The 16,106-nt window shown below is 42.0% G+C and overlaps 1 protein-coding gene across 2 annotated transcripts in view; it reads right to left on the minus strand.

Moving 5' to 3' along the window:
* The window catches only part of ITGA4 (integrin subunit alpha 4), a 99,444-nt gene extending 88,055 nt beyond the window's left edge, over positions 1–11,389 (minus strand). For both annotated transcript variants that reach the window (XR_002823955.1, XM_004375457.3), the window contains exons 1-2: positions 11,122–11,389; positions 10,636–10,757 (exon numbers count right to left, since the gene is read on the minus strand). Coding sequence is in view for 1 of the 2 variants with exons in the window: in XM_004375457.3 (XP_004375514.1) it covers positions 10,636–10,757; positions 11,122–11,318 (319 nt within the window). In the remaining variant the exon portion in view is untranslated. The remainder of the gene's footprint in view (positions 1–10,635; positions 10,758–11,121) is intronic.
* Between the last annotated feature and the right edge of the window lie 4,717 nt (positions 11,390–16,106).

Here is a 16,106-nt window from a genome sequence, read left to right on the forward strand (position 1 = left end):
TCCACATGTCTTTTTAAGAACTACAGTATAAAAATGTACTTAATGTGCAGAATTTAAAGAGGGAAAGTTGTCTTACAACGTTGTTGTTGTTGTTTTGTCTCATTGAGTTGATTCTGATTCACGGTGACGCCATGTATTACAGAGTAGAACTGCTCTAGAGGGTTTTCTTGGCTGTAATCATTACAGAAGCAGATTGCCAGGCCTTTTCTTCCCCAGTGCCACTGCATAGGTTTGAACTACAAACCTTTTGGTTATCAGCCAAGAGCAAACAATTTGTGCCACCCAGGGACCTTTGCCTTAAAATAATAACTAATATTTACTATATGCTTACTACGTACCAGGCACAGTTTTAATGCATGTAAATACATATACGAACTCACTGAATTTTCATAATATACCTATGAGATAGGCATTATCATTATTATCATCATCATCCTCATTTTACAGATGGGGAAACGGAAGCAAAGGGAGAGTAAGTGTCTTGTTTAAGGTCACACACCTAGTAAGTGGGATGAAGAAGGACTCAAGCCCGCACTGTTAACCACCACCCCATGCTGCCTTACAATGATTTGGTGTTAATACTTCTCCCTGTTAAGAAGGGGAAGAATCTAAACTTTAATATTATTAATAATCCTATACTATACTAACTCCATCTCTATTATAGCCCCACTACTATTGTAAGAGGCCCTAGTGGTGAAGTAATTAAGTGCTCAGCTGCTAACTAAAAGGTCAGCAGTTCGAACCCACTAGCCACTCCAAGAGAGAAAAATGTGGCAATCTGCTTCTATAAAGAATTACACCCTGGAAACCCTTTAAGGGAAGTTCTACTCTGTCCTATAGGATCGCTATGCGTCAGAATCGACTCAACAGCACACAGCAACAACAACTGTAATATTGTAACATTAACTTCGAACATTAGAAAATAAAGAAAGCAAATCTTCTACTTTCATAGTTTTCAATTAATTTATTTGATTTAAAGATGCATTTGAAAAACCATCACTAATATATGATACCTTTTCAAGTATCTTTGAAACAAGAACAACGCAAAAATGTAAACAGAAAAAAATTCTGGGAAACCTGCTCACACTTAATGCTAGGTGGTCCGTATTGAAGTTCTGTGCTTAGTTTTGGAATTCACAAGGTAGAAAAGATGTTTAAAAAAAAGCCTAGAGGTGGCCAGAAAGATAGCAAGTTTTAAAAATATGTGAAAGAAATAAAAATCAGTCTTCAAAAACATTATATAAGACCACTATTATAAGAACTCAAGTAAAGGTTTAAACACAGAAGAAAACATTCTTTGATGGTTATGAGGGTGGGGAGGGAGGGAGAGGGTTATTCACTAACTAGATAGTAGATAAGAATTATCTTAGGTGACGGGAAGGACAGCACACACTACAGGGGAAGTCAGCACAATTGGACTAAACCAGAACTAAGAAGTTTCCTGAATACAACCAAACAGTTTGAGGGACAGAGTAGCAGGGGCGGGGGTCTGGGGACCATGCTTTCAGGGGACATCTAGGTCAATTGGCATAACAAAGTTTATTAAGAAAATATTCTCATTGTACTTTGGTGAGTGGCATTTGGGGTTTTAAAATCTAGCGAGTGACCATCTAAGATGCATCAATTGGTCCCAATCCACCTGGAGTAAAGGAGAATGAAGAACACCAAAGACACAAGGAAAGTATTAGCCCAAGAGACAGAAAGGGCCACATAAACCAGAGACTTCATCAGCCTAAGACTAGAAGAACTAGATAGTGCCCGGCTACCACCAATGACCTCCCTGACAGGGAATACAACAGAGTCCCTGATGGAGCAGGAGAAAAGTGGGGTGCAGAACTCAAATTCTAGTAAAAAGACCAGACTTAATGGTCTGACTGAGACTGGAGGAACCCCGGAAAGCCTGGCCCCCAGACTCTCTGTCAACCCAGAACTAAAACCATTCCCGAGGCCAACTCTTCAGACAAAGATTAGACTGGACTATGAGACATAAAACGATACTCATGAAAAGTGTGCTTCTTAGCTCAAGTAGATACATGAGACTAAATGGGCAGCTCCTGTATGGAGGTGACATGAGAAGGCAGAGAGGGTCAGGAGCTGGTTGAATGGACACGGGAAATCAGAGGTGGAAAGGAGGAGTGTGGTGTCATAGTATAGGGAGGGCAATTAGGGTCACATAACAATGTATGTATAAATTTTTGTCTGAGAGACTAACTTGAATTGTAAACTTTCACTTAAAGTACGACAATAAAAAAAACAAAAATCAGTCCTCAACATCAGCCTGGGAGTCCACTGCATTATCCTATGCAACAGAGTCAGACAAGATGAGAAGCTATGATATCAGTGGATATTTCTGGGCCCAAACTTTAAAGGGTAGCATAAGATGTCACAGAGAGTGTACTGTACAGACAAAACGATGACATTCTAATGAATACTAGAAATCTTTCACAAGAAGACAAAAAATGTTATTGGCGGTGAGGTTGACCTAGAAAGGCCTTCACAAACAGAGGGTCACATTTACAAGGGTCTTCTACAGAGGGACTTATAGCAACTCTGTGGGACAGAGTAGAACTGTTCCATAGAGTTTCCAAGGAGCACCTGGTGGATTCGAACTGCCAACCTTTTAGTTAGCAGCTGTAGCTTTTAACCACTATGCCACCAGGGTTGCTATGAGTCAGAATCGATTCATGGCAACAGGTTACGAGTTTTCTACAGAGGGTAGAATTTTAGAAGGACATGTCTAATCCATCTCTCACAAGGATTCTCATAAAAGGAATATGACCCCAAAGCTACAATCTCCTATTTCTGAACATATTTATTGCGAAAGATAGTATTTCATATAATTTATATGATAAAGATTCTCCATTTTTTTTTTTAATTCTTGGGAGTAAACTGAGGGTATCAGAAGAAAATGCTGGATTCCTGAGTCCAGCCCTGTCACTTATCTGTCCACGTCCAGTCACTCTTATATGAAAAAATTTCTGTGTTTAGAGATGATGTGTTAGTCATTTAGTGCTGCTTTAACAGAAATACCACAAGTGGATAGCTTTAACAAAGATAAATTTATTCTCTCACAGTCTAGTTGGCTACAAGTCCAAATTCAGGGCGTCAGCTTCAGGGGAAGGCTTTCTCTCTGTCAATTCTGGAGGAAGGTCCTTGTCATCAATCTTCCTCTTCGTCTAGGAATTTCTCAGCACAGGAACCTCGGGTCCAAAGGACTCGCTCTGCTCCCAGCATTGCTTATGTGGCGGTGTGAGGTGCCTCACTCTCTGCTTGCTTCCCTTTCCTTTTATAACTTGCAGGATAAAAGGCAGTGCAGACCACACCCCGGGGAAACTCCCTTTACATTGGATCAGGGATGCGACCTGAGCATGGATGTTACATCCCACGCTAATTCTCTTTAACAATAGTCTAATCTGGCCTCATTAACCATAGGCTGAGAATAGGATTTGCAACACACAGGAAAATTATATCAATCACAAAATGGAGGACAACCACACAATACTGGGAATCATGACCTAACCAAGTTGACACATATTTTTGGGGAACACAATTCAATCCATGACAGATAGTTAGTTTCAAGCTCCCCATCTCAGAAGTGGGTGTTACTGTTTGGACTGCCTGGTATGAATAGGTGGAGTCTTTGGAAAACCAAGGCTGGTCTGGATCCTCTGGAAAGATGCTGAAATGCGCAGCAAATCCCAAAGGGCCCTCACTCAAATCTGAGAAATGTACCAATTCATCCCATATTTATTGAGCTTTTTACAATGTGCTTATCAAAATCAGTCAACACCGGCTCTACTACTCAGGTAGCCAGATCCTCCAGGAAGCCTTCTCTCATCATCTAGACAGAATTTCTTCTGTACACTGTGCGTGTCCCTATTGTCACACGTATTGCATTATCTCATAATTAATTATCTGTTTAACTGCATTTCCTATCTTCTAGACTGAGTTCTTTGAGGGTTTCAACCATGTCTTATTCAACCTAGTCTAAGTAATTGATACAGTTTATTGAATAAATGAAAGAAGAAACCAGTTAAGAGTTGTTAACACTTGCTATCAACATTTTGTCAATCCTCATTTCTTCTCAACACTCGCAATCTGGCTTCACCATTAAAACTGGTTTTACCAAGGCTGATTTGTATGAACTGCTTCTCTCTAAATCTAAGAACCCTTCCTTCTCACCTTGCTTGATGTCTTGGCAACTTTTGATACTACTAACCTCTCACTTTTCCTCAAAACACTCTCATCCTTTGACTTCCATATGCCGCATTGGCCACATTTTCTTCCTATCTCTCTGGCTTCTCTTCTCAGTCTTTTTTTGAGGCTCCTCTTTCTCTTCCCTGGTGGTTCTCAACCATTATTAATAGTGGAATCATCTAGGGATCTTTGGAAAATCTTGATGTCCTACCCAGACCCATTCCTAGAGATTTTTTTTGTTTTCAACAGGACCACCAGCACTGGTGTTCTTACAGCTCTACAGGGGAATCTAATTTGCAGCCAGCGTTGAGCAGCACAGTTCTAGCCATTTCTCAAATTGTAGGAAACATGGGGAATCTATCACCCTCTGATGTAGTCACTTAAGAGAGTCCCCAGATAAACTCATTCACCTCCATAGCCTCGATTGTTGAGTGCCATCAAGTCAATTCAAACTCAACGCAACCCCATGTAACAGAGTAGAACAGCCACAGGGTTTTCTTGGCTGTAATCTTTATGGAAGCAGATCACCAGGTCTTTCTTCTGCAGAGCCACTGGGTGGGTTTGAACCACCAACCTTTCAGTTAGCAGCCGAGCACTTAACCATTACAGCACCAGGGCTCCTATGGTTTCTATTACCCACTGCTGTTGAGTCAATTCTGACTCACAGTGACCCTATAGGATAGAGTAGAACTTCCCCATAGGGTTTCCAAGGTTGTAAATCTTTATGGAAGTAGACTGCCACATCTTTCTTCTGTGAAGTGGCTGGTGGGTTTGAACCACTGACCTTTTGGTTAGCAGCCAAGTGCTTTAACCAATGCACCACCAGGTCTCCTTCATGGCTTCTATTACCATATCTATATTACTCTCAACTCTGACTTCCCAGTTCAGACTTCTCTCCTGCCCACTAGACCCCATACATCCAACTGATAACTAGATTTTTACTCCTTTGTCTCAAACGCGCCTCAAGCCAATTAAAAACTTTCTTTTTCCAGAAAACCTGCTTCTCTTCACTTTCTCAGTGCATGCCACCCAGCAGCCTATATCAGAACCTTGGGTAACATCATAGAAACCTTCTTCCCCCTTACCTCTTTTATTCAATAGTTACCAAGTCCTGTTGACTCTGTCTTCTAAACATCTGTCGAACCTCTATGTTTTTCATCATTCCTACTGCTACTCTAGCACAGGCATCCACCATCTCTAGCCTGAATTACAGTAAAACCTTCCTACAACTGTCTCACTACTTTCAGTCTTGTCCCACCCACTCCAATGCATTCACTATCCTGCACCCAGAAGAATCGTCTAAAACACAAATCTGATCATATTGCGCCCCAGCTTTAAACATCTTAGGATAAATTCACACTCTTAAAGTGAATTTACACAGCCGTACCAAAAATAACCCCTGCCCACCTCTCCAATCTACCTCCCATCACTTTTCTCTTCACACTCCACAGTCCAACTGTATAGATTTTTCTTACAGTTCTTTAAAGGCGCCATGCTCTCAAAGACCGCAGGGTTTTCATGCACACTGTTTTCTCTGTGTGGCACACTTTCCCATGCCCTCTTCCTCTAACTAACTCCTAATTATTATTTAGTTCCCCACTTGTACATCAATTCCTTAGGAAGATATCACCTTATTCTCCTGATTAGCTTAGTCCTTCTCACCATACTTTTCTATAACAACTTAATCTATAGACTTCAAGCCTTTTGGAGCCAAGGGTAGGATCTCTTCTGTAGGTCCAGGTTCCAGGCTTTAGGCATCCCTCAAAATATTGAATGAAAATATGACCCACATGTACAATTGACTATATATCTGGCCCCAGAAGAGTCGTCAAAGGGAGGTGTTTCTTAGTCATTGGGAATATCATGCAGTAATCAAGTAAACTTAAGGCAAAAAAATAAAATGCATTTAGAAAACCTTGTCTCATGAATTAGGTAGAAACTGCATCGTTTCAGAGATGGAGTTTGGGAAATTGCTGGAAATCAGGGAACTTTATTCTGTTAGCGTGATAGTTTGTTAACGAAGCTCTGTCTTGATTTTCTGCTTAACTAGCACAATAGCCCTTGTTAAGGGATAATTTTTGTCAAAATGTACAATCTGCATCAATCTCAGCTTTACAAGGTGTAAGTTAGAACTTATTGCAAATGAAAAAGAAGAGGAAAGCTAACAAGAAGAACATATTTTTTCAACAGTGAGACATTCACCTTTTCATATTAAGCTAATAATTCCTGCAAATCAGGCAGAAGTGAGGGTAATGGAGTCATTAGTTTAATAATGCAGTGCTAATTAACTTAACCTCTCCCAAACAGGTTATGTAATATAAACCAGGAGGCTGGCTAAGGTAATATAATTTCCAGAAAGAAATTTGAAGGGGGAGAATGATGACTAACTTGTGACGGACAATTGTTCTTTTTACTAAGAAAAAGAGAGCCACAAGCAGGGGCTAGAAAAGTCCAGGAACTACAGAATAGTTGGCCTGGAAAAGAAAAATGAAAGTCCTACTCATTTACGCACAGATAATAGGAAAGCACCTGCTAAAAAGTTTGTGTTATTTTACACAGGGAACTTCTGTTTCTCTAGGGCTGCGCTGTTCAACGGTAAGGTAATGCAAGCTACGTACGAAATTTTACCTTTTCTTGTAGCCATATTAAAAAAGCAAAAAGAAATAGGTGAAATTAATTTTAATAATACAGTTTATTTAACCCAAATGCATCTTAAATGTTATAATTTCAACATGTAATCAATATTTATAAAATTAATATGATAATTTACATGGTTTGTACAAAGTCTTTGAAACTGAGTATGTATTTACATTATAGCTCAGTGAAAATTAACTACATTTCAATGCTTAATAGCCACTTGTGGCAAGTAGCTACTGTACTGGGCTGTTAACTCCAGACTCTATTAACCAGATAAGTGAAAGTGTGTGTGTATGCATGATGTTATCAGCAATAACTCCAAATTACTGAAAGATCTGAAGTATCTTTTGAATCTTTACATAGAGATAATCTTTTTAGTATATTACAATCATTTATGCATTTTATCATGTTCTAATTCCTTAAATATTGGTAAGCCATGGATGGACTCAGAGTAGCTGTATTAATAGAGACAGCATTTGTGATGCCTGGATTTAGGAGTCATCTGCGAACAAAGCTTTCTTCGAACAAGCCTCAGTCAGGATGCAGAGTGCCTGAGAGGAAAAGTAACTGGACATGTGGAAATCACCATGGCCTCCACAAACACAGAATCCTCATGAGCAAGTCTGGGTCTAGACTCTCCTGTTGGGAAGACTGCCTTCCTTTGGTTCATAGAGGGAAATATCATGTAAAAGTAAAGACAGACAAGGAACTGAGAGAAGGGACACCTCTGAAGCAGGCAGGGAGGTGGAGGAAGCCTGTTTGCATGAAGGAAGAAAAGCACCTTGTGGTACCAACCAGGCACCTCTCGATGCTGCCTCTGCAGCTGATTCACATAACTAAAAGGGGTATCTTACTCTCAACATCCCCGTCCTGAGCACGCTAGATAAATGGACTTTTGCTGTTAACTTCTGATTGTGGGCATGGTATATTTACAATATACTATGATATGCAGCAACCGTTATCCACAGAGGGAGGGGCAGCACTGACCTCCTCTTTAGTGGGGAGGAGTCTGTCTGAATCAACCTTTGATCTGAAATTCCACACTGAGACTTAAAAGCTAGTCCAAGTGCATAATATCTTGAATTGCATAGGAGATGGAGGCAGCATTTTGAGAGACCCTACAACTTTAGTTCCTTTATAGCAAGAAAGCTACTCCAAATGCAAGGAAACCACTTACTTTGGACATGGCAGTCATAACTCAATCTTTAGTTATTGTAACATTTTCTGCTGGGCCAATAAGAAAATTGTGCTTCATTTCAGTTGTTACCTTTTAATTTATATATTTAACTTTTGGTAGAGTTTATTAATTGTCTGTATTTAGTAAACTCAAGCTGCATATTACAGATAACATACAGATACAGACTTAAGTAGAAAATAGAGATATGAAGCAAGAAACTAATATTTTTTGAATATCTATTATGTGTCAGGTACTGGGTTAAGCATTTTCCTTACATCATAGTCACCCCCATTTGAGACAGGACTACTAATGCCATTTTATATAGAAGACTGTGTGTGTGTGTGTGTTTGTATTTTTTCTCTTGGAACATCTTTGTAAATAATAATATCTAGTCTGCAAACATGAGGAGAATCATTAAATGATTTTGTTTACAGATTTTACTGCTTTCAGTGTTCCGTTTCTAGATTTTAGCTTCAATCTCTTATTTTACAGTTTTCAGTTACTACTTCTGAATTTGCTCTGAATAGAGGCATTCTTTTTATATAAGGAATAGAAGATGCATTGCTTAAAATGTTGTACGAGAAATAACATCAGTCAACTCTTTTGCAAATATCCAAACCATTCACTATTCATTTTTGGCCAGTTGATTGACTAGAAATTTTGTCTTCCTTTTTGCCTTTCATTTCAGTAATTATATTTTTATTAACTAAAAACTTGAAAGTTAAAAATATCACTTTGGCTTATAATTTCTAATTAGTTTTCTTATTTAAAACAGCCACTGTACCAATTAGGTTGATGACAATCAAACTTTCACTTTACTTTTATTCAGTCATCCATTCAATAAATCTTCACTTAATTCATACTTGTTGCACATCTACCAGGTGCACATTTCTTTGAAAATATCTCTATAGTCAATCTCTGTGTTCCACTTGCTGGAAGAATTTAGGTTTTCGTACAATTAACAGTCATTATTATCTTAGAATTTGTATAATGTTTTGACTTGATCTTCTCCAGTTAAACACAGGCATCTAGAAATAGATTTAGTGCCCTTTCAGAAAGGAAGTAGATGCCAGATACCAGTAATCATAATGTCATGGGTCAAGAAACAATGAAAGGACAACAGAAATGAAAAATTTTCCCTCCCGAGAACTTGTCAAGGTCTTCTGGCAGATCAAGGTAGTCTGCTCACTAATTCTTTAACCCACAATACTTCAAATTATGTTTTAAAAAAGTATTTCAAATGTATAGGTCTGTAAATATGTTATATATTCCTAGTCTCACTTTTGGGGTGGAAGATGCTTAATGAGAGACTGGGGCTTAATCTACACACTACAGACAACTCTAGACTTTTATAGGTGCTCTTTGAGTTAAAAATAAAAATTCCGTTATATACATACTATATTTGAATTCATTCTAGTGAAAGGAATCAGCTTTCTCATTTGTGAAAAAGCAAAGGGCAGACAAACGGTTAAAGATGCAATAACTAGTTAATCTCAAAAGTCTATAGCAAAAACATATAAGAAAAAATATCAGTTGTGACCTTTTAGTCACCGTTTACAGATGACCCATTCAGCTCAGCAGACAACATATTGGACATTTCGTTTAATTTCATTTACATGAAGACACTTATTTAAAGCGAAATAGTCTGCACTTTGGACTCAAGTAGACCTGACTCTGATTTAGGTGCCACCTACTACCTACTACTGCTAGCTGAGTAACTTTAGAAAAGGTACTTGTAACCCTCTGAGCCATGGAGTCCTGGTGTGTAAAGTAGGAACAATGTCAACCGTGACCGAGGGTTGCGATGACAGAAAATAATTAAGCAATATTTATAGCAGTGTTTGGAACAAAACAGATATGAATTAATTAACATCAGTTCCCCTTTCATTCCCAATGTGCTGGTGTGAAAGAAATTTGCTTTTGGTTTGGAATCATGCATTCTCTCCTCCCCCATCAGAACATATTTTTCCAGCTGTCCTAAATCTGAGCAGAGAGACATGAAAGAAATGACTGCAAATAGAGGCATCCGTTTAACATGACAGTTTTGGAAGAAGAAAATCACTATATATTAAGCCTCATTTTAATGACTAACAAAGGAGATGCCAATTTTTCCTTGTGATCTTCTTTTATATTTTGCATTCTAAGTAAAACTATATCATTTTCTGTTTTAAGAAACCGCTGGGCTAAATGATAGAATATGGGATCAATTCCAACTATTTGCCCCTTAGCCTGTTCTTAACAAGGTTGATACGTCAAAGATGAAAACAAAATTCTTAAGTCTTGGCTTGGCTGGACCCTGTCCCGAACATTCGGAGAAACTTTAAAAGGTGCTTCACCATGTGGAAAGCGAGGGAGAGGTGACGAGAAGGTATCGTAAGAAACTTTACATAGTTTTGTTTTGTCAAAGTACTGAAATCATTGCCATAAGCAAAAGTGAGGAAAATATTGATAGAAAGGAGATCGCCTTCATATTAAAAGGGAAGACGGTGTGGAGTTAAGAGTGAAAACCATGTGCTTTAAACTGGAAGTAACAGACGGCAGGAGTTTTTCCAGAACTTGCATTATGGTAGGGTTCACAAGGGTGAAGGGGGTGTCATTCACTCCTGCTCCCGGAGCCAACTCACCCAGCTGGAGCTGTTCACACGTCCGGTTTGGGTTTTTTCCGATTCTGCATCTATAAATCGCGCCAGGATTGATCACTGAGGGGTTGGCGAGCCAGTTGTCAGTCGGTGCCCCCACCACAAGCCTAAAACAAGAAACGTGCACGTGCGGACAGACGTGAGCTGTGCTGCCAGCCGATCTCCTGGTCTCAACAGAGGAGCAGCCCTCACCTCCTCCTCCTCTGTCCACCACCCAACGGGCCACCCCTAACTCACAACGCCAGGACCTTGCGCCAGAACGCACTCCGGGCGCTGCCCCACCAAGATAAGTTAGTTTCCCGGGGAAATCTCCAGCGAGCTCGCCATCGCTGATGCCGCCGAGGGCGCGCAGCGTTCCCTGCCAGCCTCCTTAGGAGGGAAGAAAGTTTTAAGCAGGGCCAGAAATCCCTAGAGGCGCGGTTGACACGCCGCGCGGAGATGCCAAGTGCGCCAGAGTCCGACTCCACTCACCATCGGTTGGTCCCATGCCTGTGCAGCACCACCGAGTAGCCGAACAGGGTGCCGGCGGGTCCCCTGTAGAGCAGCGCGCTCTCCGTGTCCACGTTGTAGGGGCGCCCTATCCGGACTCCCAGGCACAGCAGCAGCATCACCACCTCCGGGACGGCGGCCGCTCGGGGGCCGACCCCGCGCCTCGCTTCCTCAGCCATGCGTTCTCGGAGGGGAACATTCAATATCAAACGGCCACTGCCCCAAAGTTGTTCGGGATGCGACGCTCGGCCTAGGGGAAGAGTGCCCCAAGAGAAGAGGCGCAGCGCGTCAGGCGCCGGCGGGCGGGAGGAAAGGAGGGAGGGACAGATGGAAGGAGGGGAAGGAGGCCCGCCGCGGGCGGAGCGATCGGGGGTGGCCTGGGAAGCAGTGCGCCCGCAAGCCCCACGCCAGTTTCTGCGACCCAGAACTGCGGTGCTCGCGAGGTCCTGGGGCACATGGCTGGGTGGGGTCCCGGGCGTGGTGCGGAGGCGCAGAGCCGGGCGCCGTTTCCCCAAAAGTGAGGCTGTAGAGGGCGCTGGGGGACCTCTGCTTTGCAGGGCGCTGGTCCTAGCTGGGGCCTCCTAGGCGACAGAGCGCGGGACGGATGAGGGCTCCTGGGGCTTTGCCAGAGTGGATCTGGTAAGGGGACAGGACTTCCCCTTTAACCGTGATTCGGGCCTGGATGCGGAGCTGCGTGGCCCAAACTCGCCCCTCTAGGCGCGCAGAGCCTCCGCAGCTTGCCCGGCGTGGCCCACAGCCCAGCCACAAACCTAGGAGTGGAGACTGTGGCGTTGGACGGGCAAGGACCTTCAAGTTAAGCGCTGTATCTGATTTTTCTAGTGTAAACAACCACTAGAGAAATTAAACTGAGGGCCAAAAATTTGGGGAGGAAAAAACATAAATGAACTCCTTAAAGGCGCCTGGGGAACACCTTGGCGACAAAGACGTTATGGCTATTCAAGACTCACAGCCCTGCACCCTTTTATGCCCACTTCCTTCCGCCGCCCCACGCTTCCTCTTAAGACCAGGCTGCTATGCCTGAGGAAACAGAGAAGCAATGGCTCAGGCTGAGTGGCACGTGGTTTAAGCTGTTGCTGACCCCAGCAGCTAAGCTGGGTTTCCTTACCTTGAGAATAGCCTCACTTCAAAGGACTCTGCCATCTGATTCTTGATGCTCCCCCTTTCCACGCACCCAATTGCCACCGGACATACCTACCCTCGGGGGTGTAGTAGACTCAGTTTTAGGGAGACACCATTATTGAACCTGTGATGGAGACCCACAGCAAAAGACATCTGAACTGGGTGATGATTCTGATCCTACAGCAATCCAGATGTGCCTCAGGTTTATTTCTTGAGCTACCAGAGAAGTAACCACAGATGATGAAGGTGATATTTGCCAGGATATGCATTTCCAGTTATGCACAGCTGGTATATGAAAAAAAGAGAAGTCTTCATCAAAGGGTGTGTCTGTGTGAATTAAAGCCACACTAAAATAATACATTTAAGTGATAATGGCAGACACATAATCAAAATACATGTTCATTAATTCAGCATGTTCACTGAGCAGGTGCCTTGCCAGGCTCACAGAATACTACAGTGAACGAGGCAGAAATGATACACCCCCTCGAGAAAATTTGCAACCAAGTGATCAGTAGGTGGATAAACTTTTACCGACTAGAGGAAGTTCCAGTGTGGATTCCAACTCTTGGTGCCCTCATGTGTTTCAGGATAGACCTGTTCTCCATAGAGTTTTCATGGCTGTGACATTTAGGAAGCAGATCACTAAGCCTTTCTTCCTAGGCACCTCATCGGTGGGTTCCAACAGCCAACCTTTTGGCTAGTAGCCCAGTGCTTAAACATTTGTGCTACCCAGGAACTCCTCCAGAGGACTTAAAGAGAGGGAATGGAAGCCATTATTTGAAGGACAAGGAAGATTAAGCCAGACTGAGCAATTTGAGAGGAAAGAGAGGAGGGCTTCAGTGGAGCCAGGTAGTAGAACTGGATGAGTTTCCCTTGGGCTGAAGCACTTAGCTGCCCACAAGTTGGTAAGATATGAGGCTGAATAGGGAAGCAGAGACTCATGAAGAGCCTTGTGAGTCAGGTTAGGAGGTTTTAACTCTGCTCTGGGGCTGATAGGAAGCTGTTGAAGTATTTTTCTTGGGCAGCTGTGGATATTAGAAGGCACACTTTGTCTTCAGTCTGGAGACAAGACTAAATATAGAAAACTTCTTTTGAAGACTCCTGCAGCAATGATTAGGGAGATGACAGCAGCCTGAATTAGGAAGTAGTAAGAGGGATAGAGGAAAGAAAAATAGATTGAAGATGTATCTGGAAGATAAAACCCAACAGAACTTGATTGTAGATACGAATGTGGGGCTGAGATAAAAGAGTCAGGATGATGTCCAAGTCTCAAGTTTGGAAGCTAGGTGGAGGAATGAGTTTAGATCCCTGGATAGCACAAGTGGTTTGCTCTTGGCTACTGGCCTAAAGGTTGGCAGTTTGAACCCACCCAGCAGCACCATGGAAGAAAGTCCTGGTGATCTGCTTCCATAAACATTATAGCCAAGAAAACCCTATGGAGCAGTTCTACTCTGTAACAGCTGAAGTCACCATAAGTTGGAATCTACTTAGTGGCAACTGGTTTGTTTATTTTGTTTTGTGTGCACATGTGTGCAGATGGGGGCACTGATGAGCCAAGTTTCAGACGTGGAGTTTGAGATATTTATGGAATGTTAGGATATCCCAGCAAAACACAAGCCAATTATTTTTACTCTCTTGTCAACAGACAAAACAAAAATGATATTAACCCTCTCATATTATTCACAACAAAGTAGAAAGCTAATAATGATGTGTGATAAATCTATTGTAAAAAAGAAATGGAATGGCTTCCAGGAGGGTAGCTATCACAACTCATGACGAATGCTCCCGCTCTGTTTCTTTACTTAGAATGGGTTTCTTCCTGAGTAGATCTACATGCTGATGTTGATCCAGATCTACAACTAGCTCACATAGTCATCATGCTGAAATAAGCAATCCCTCCAAACTCCACAACATCAGAGCTGCTGATCTGAACCCCTGCCCTTCTTTCACCAAAATCTTACACAATAAAATCCATTCAGCACAATTCTTCTCATACCATGATTAAGATGAGCAGCGGCCAGTAGAGAGAGTTTGATGGAGCAGGACATTAGTTCTATTATTATGACTATGATTTCATCACCTTCCCAGAAATAGCCGCCCTTTTAAACCACACATGCTGTTGTTAACTCTGAGTATTGCTCCGCTAAGGCTTAGAGATCTGCTGGCTTTTCCTAATGTCAGCAGAAGTAAAGAGAGTTTAATGTTGCTTTGACAAAGCAACATTTGACAAAGTCCTGGGGAGGACTTTTTAAAACAAATTATGCTTATCCTTCAACTCTCAGCTGGACTTAAATATTCAGTTATTATATATCAAGTACTCACTTTGTGCCAGGAGTTGCATTAGGGACTCAAATAAGAGTAGCAGACAAAATATAAGTAGTCTTTCTCCTTGTTGAAAAAGTCCTTCCAGAGGATTCAAATATGACTTTCCAGTGTCATCTCATCCAACTTCTCAGTTGCTGTCAAGAGTGACCATTTCTCCTTCTTGAAAGACTCTTTTTGTGATACCACCTTTTTCAAGCTTTTTTTCCCCTCCTCACAAAAGCCCTGGTGGTGCAGTGGTTAAAGAGCTTGGTTGCTAACGGAAAGGCTGGTGGTGCAAACCCATCAGCTGCTCAGCGGTAGAAAAAGATGTGGCAGTCTGCTTCTGTAAAGATTTACAGCCTTGGAAACCCTATGGGGCAGGTCTACTCTGTCCTATAGGATCACTAGGAGTTGGAATCGAGTCAATGGCAGTGGTTTTTTTCGTTTTTGTTTCGGTATCTGGCCATTCTGAGTCTCGTTTGCTGGCTTCTCCTCCACCGTAATTGTTGGAAAACCAGAGGGCTCCATTGTAAGACCTCTTTTTTTCTCTTTCCACCTTCCCTCTTTAGGAGATCTCATCCATTTCCTATGGCTTTAAATACCATCTATAGAAAAAAACAATACCAAATCTGTTGTCATTGAGTTGATTCTGACTCATAGCGAACCTGTAGGACAGAGTAGAACTGCCCCACAGGGTTTCCAAGTTGCTGCTGGTGGATTTGAACTGCCGACCTTTTGGTTAGCAGCCAAGCTCTTAACCAGTGCACCACCAGGCTCCACCATCTATATATCCCATCTGTATACTGTTCTGTGAGTTCCCAAGCCTGGATCTCTCTTCTGGACTCCTGGCTCATATGTTTACTGCCTACCTGATTCTCTACTTCGAAGTCTAATGGGCATGTGCATATAACATGTCTAAAACTCAATTCTGATCCCCTTACTCCTTGACTACACTATTCCTCCACCCAATTTCTTCCTTTTCAGAAAATAGCATTCAATTTGCCCAGTTGTTCAGACTAGAAATTTGGAAAGTGATCCTTTATTTCTCCCTCTCCCTCTCTCCTCCATTAAATTCGTCACTAAGTCCTGTCAATTCAGCCTTTATAATATATATCAAACTCATCTGTTTTTCTTCTGCATTGCTACTACCTTTTCCAAGCCATAGTAATCTCATCTGGCTATTAAATAGTCTGCTACCTGGTCTCTCTGTTTGCCCCTCTCCCACCTCAATCAATTTTCTGCATAGAAGCTAAAGTGAACTTTTAAATTTCTAAATCAAATCATGCATGCCACTCCCTTGCTTAACTCCTTTAAGTAGATTCCTGTTGCTCTTTTAGTACAAACCACACTTAACGTGGCCTAGAACACCTTGCGTGATCTGGCCTCTGACCACTTTACCAGCCTCACCACTGGCCACTTTCCCTCTAGATCACTTTATTTTAGCCACATCTGCCTTTCTAATTTTCTTAAAGGCACCGAGGCTTTTTCACCCTCAGGATCTTTGCCCATACTCTTCCCACTGA

Source organism: Trichechus manatus, unplaced genomic scaffold, assembly GCF_000243295.1.
Source record: "Trichechus manatus latirostris isolate Lorelei unplaced genomic scaffold, TriManLat1.0 scaffold00037, whole genome shotgun sequence".
Classification (NCBI taxonomy): domain Eukaryota; kingdom Metazoa; phylum Chordata; class Mammalia; order Sirenia; family Trichechidae; genus Trichechus; species Trichechus manatus.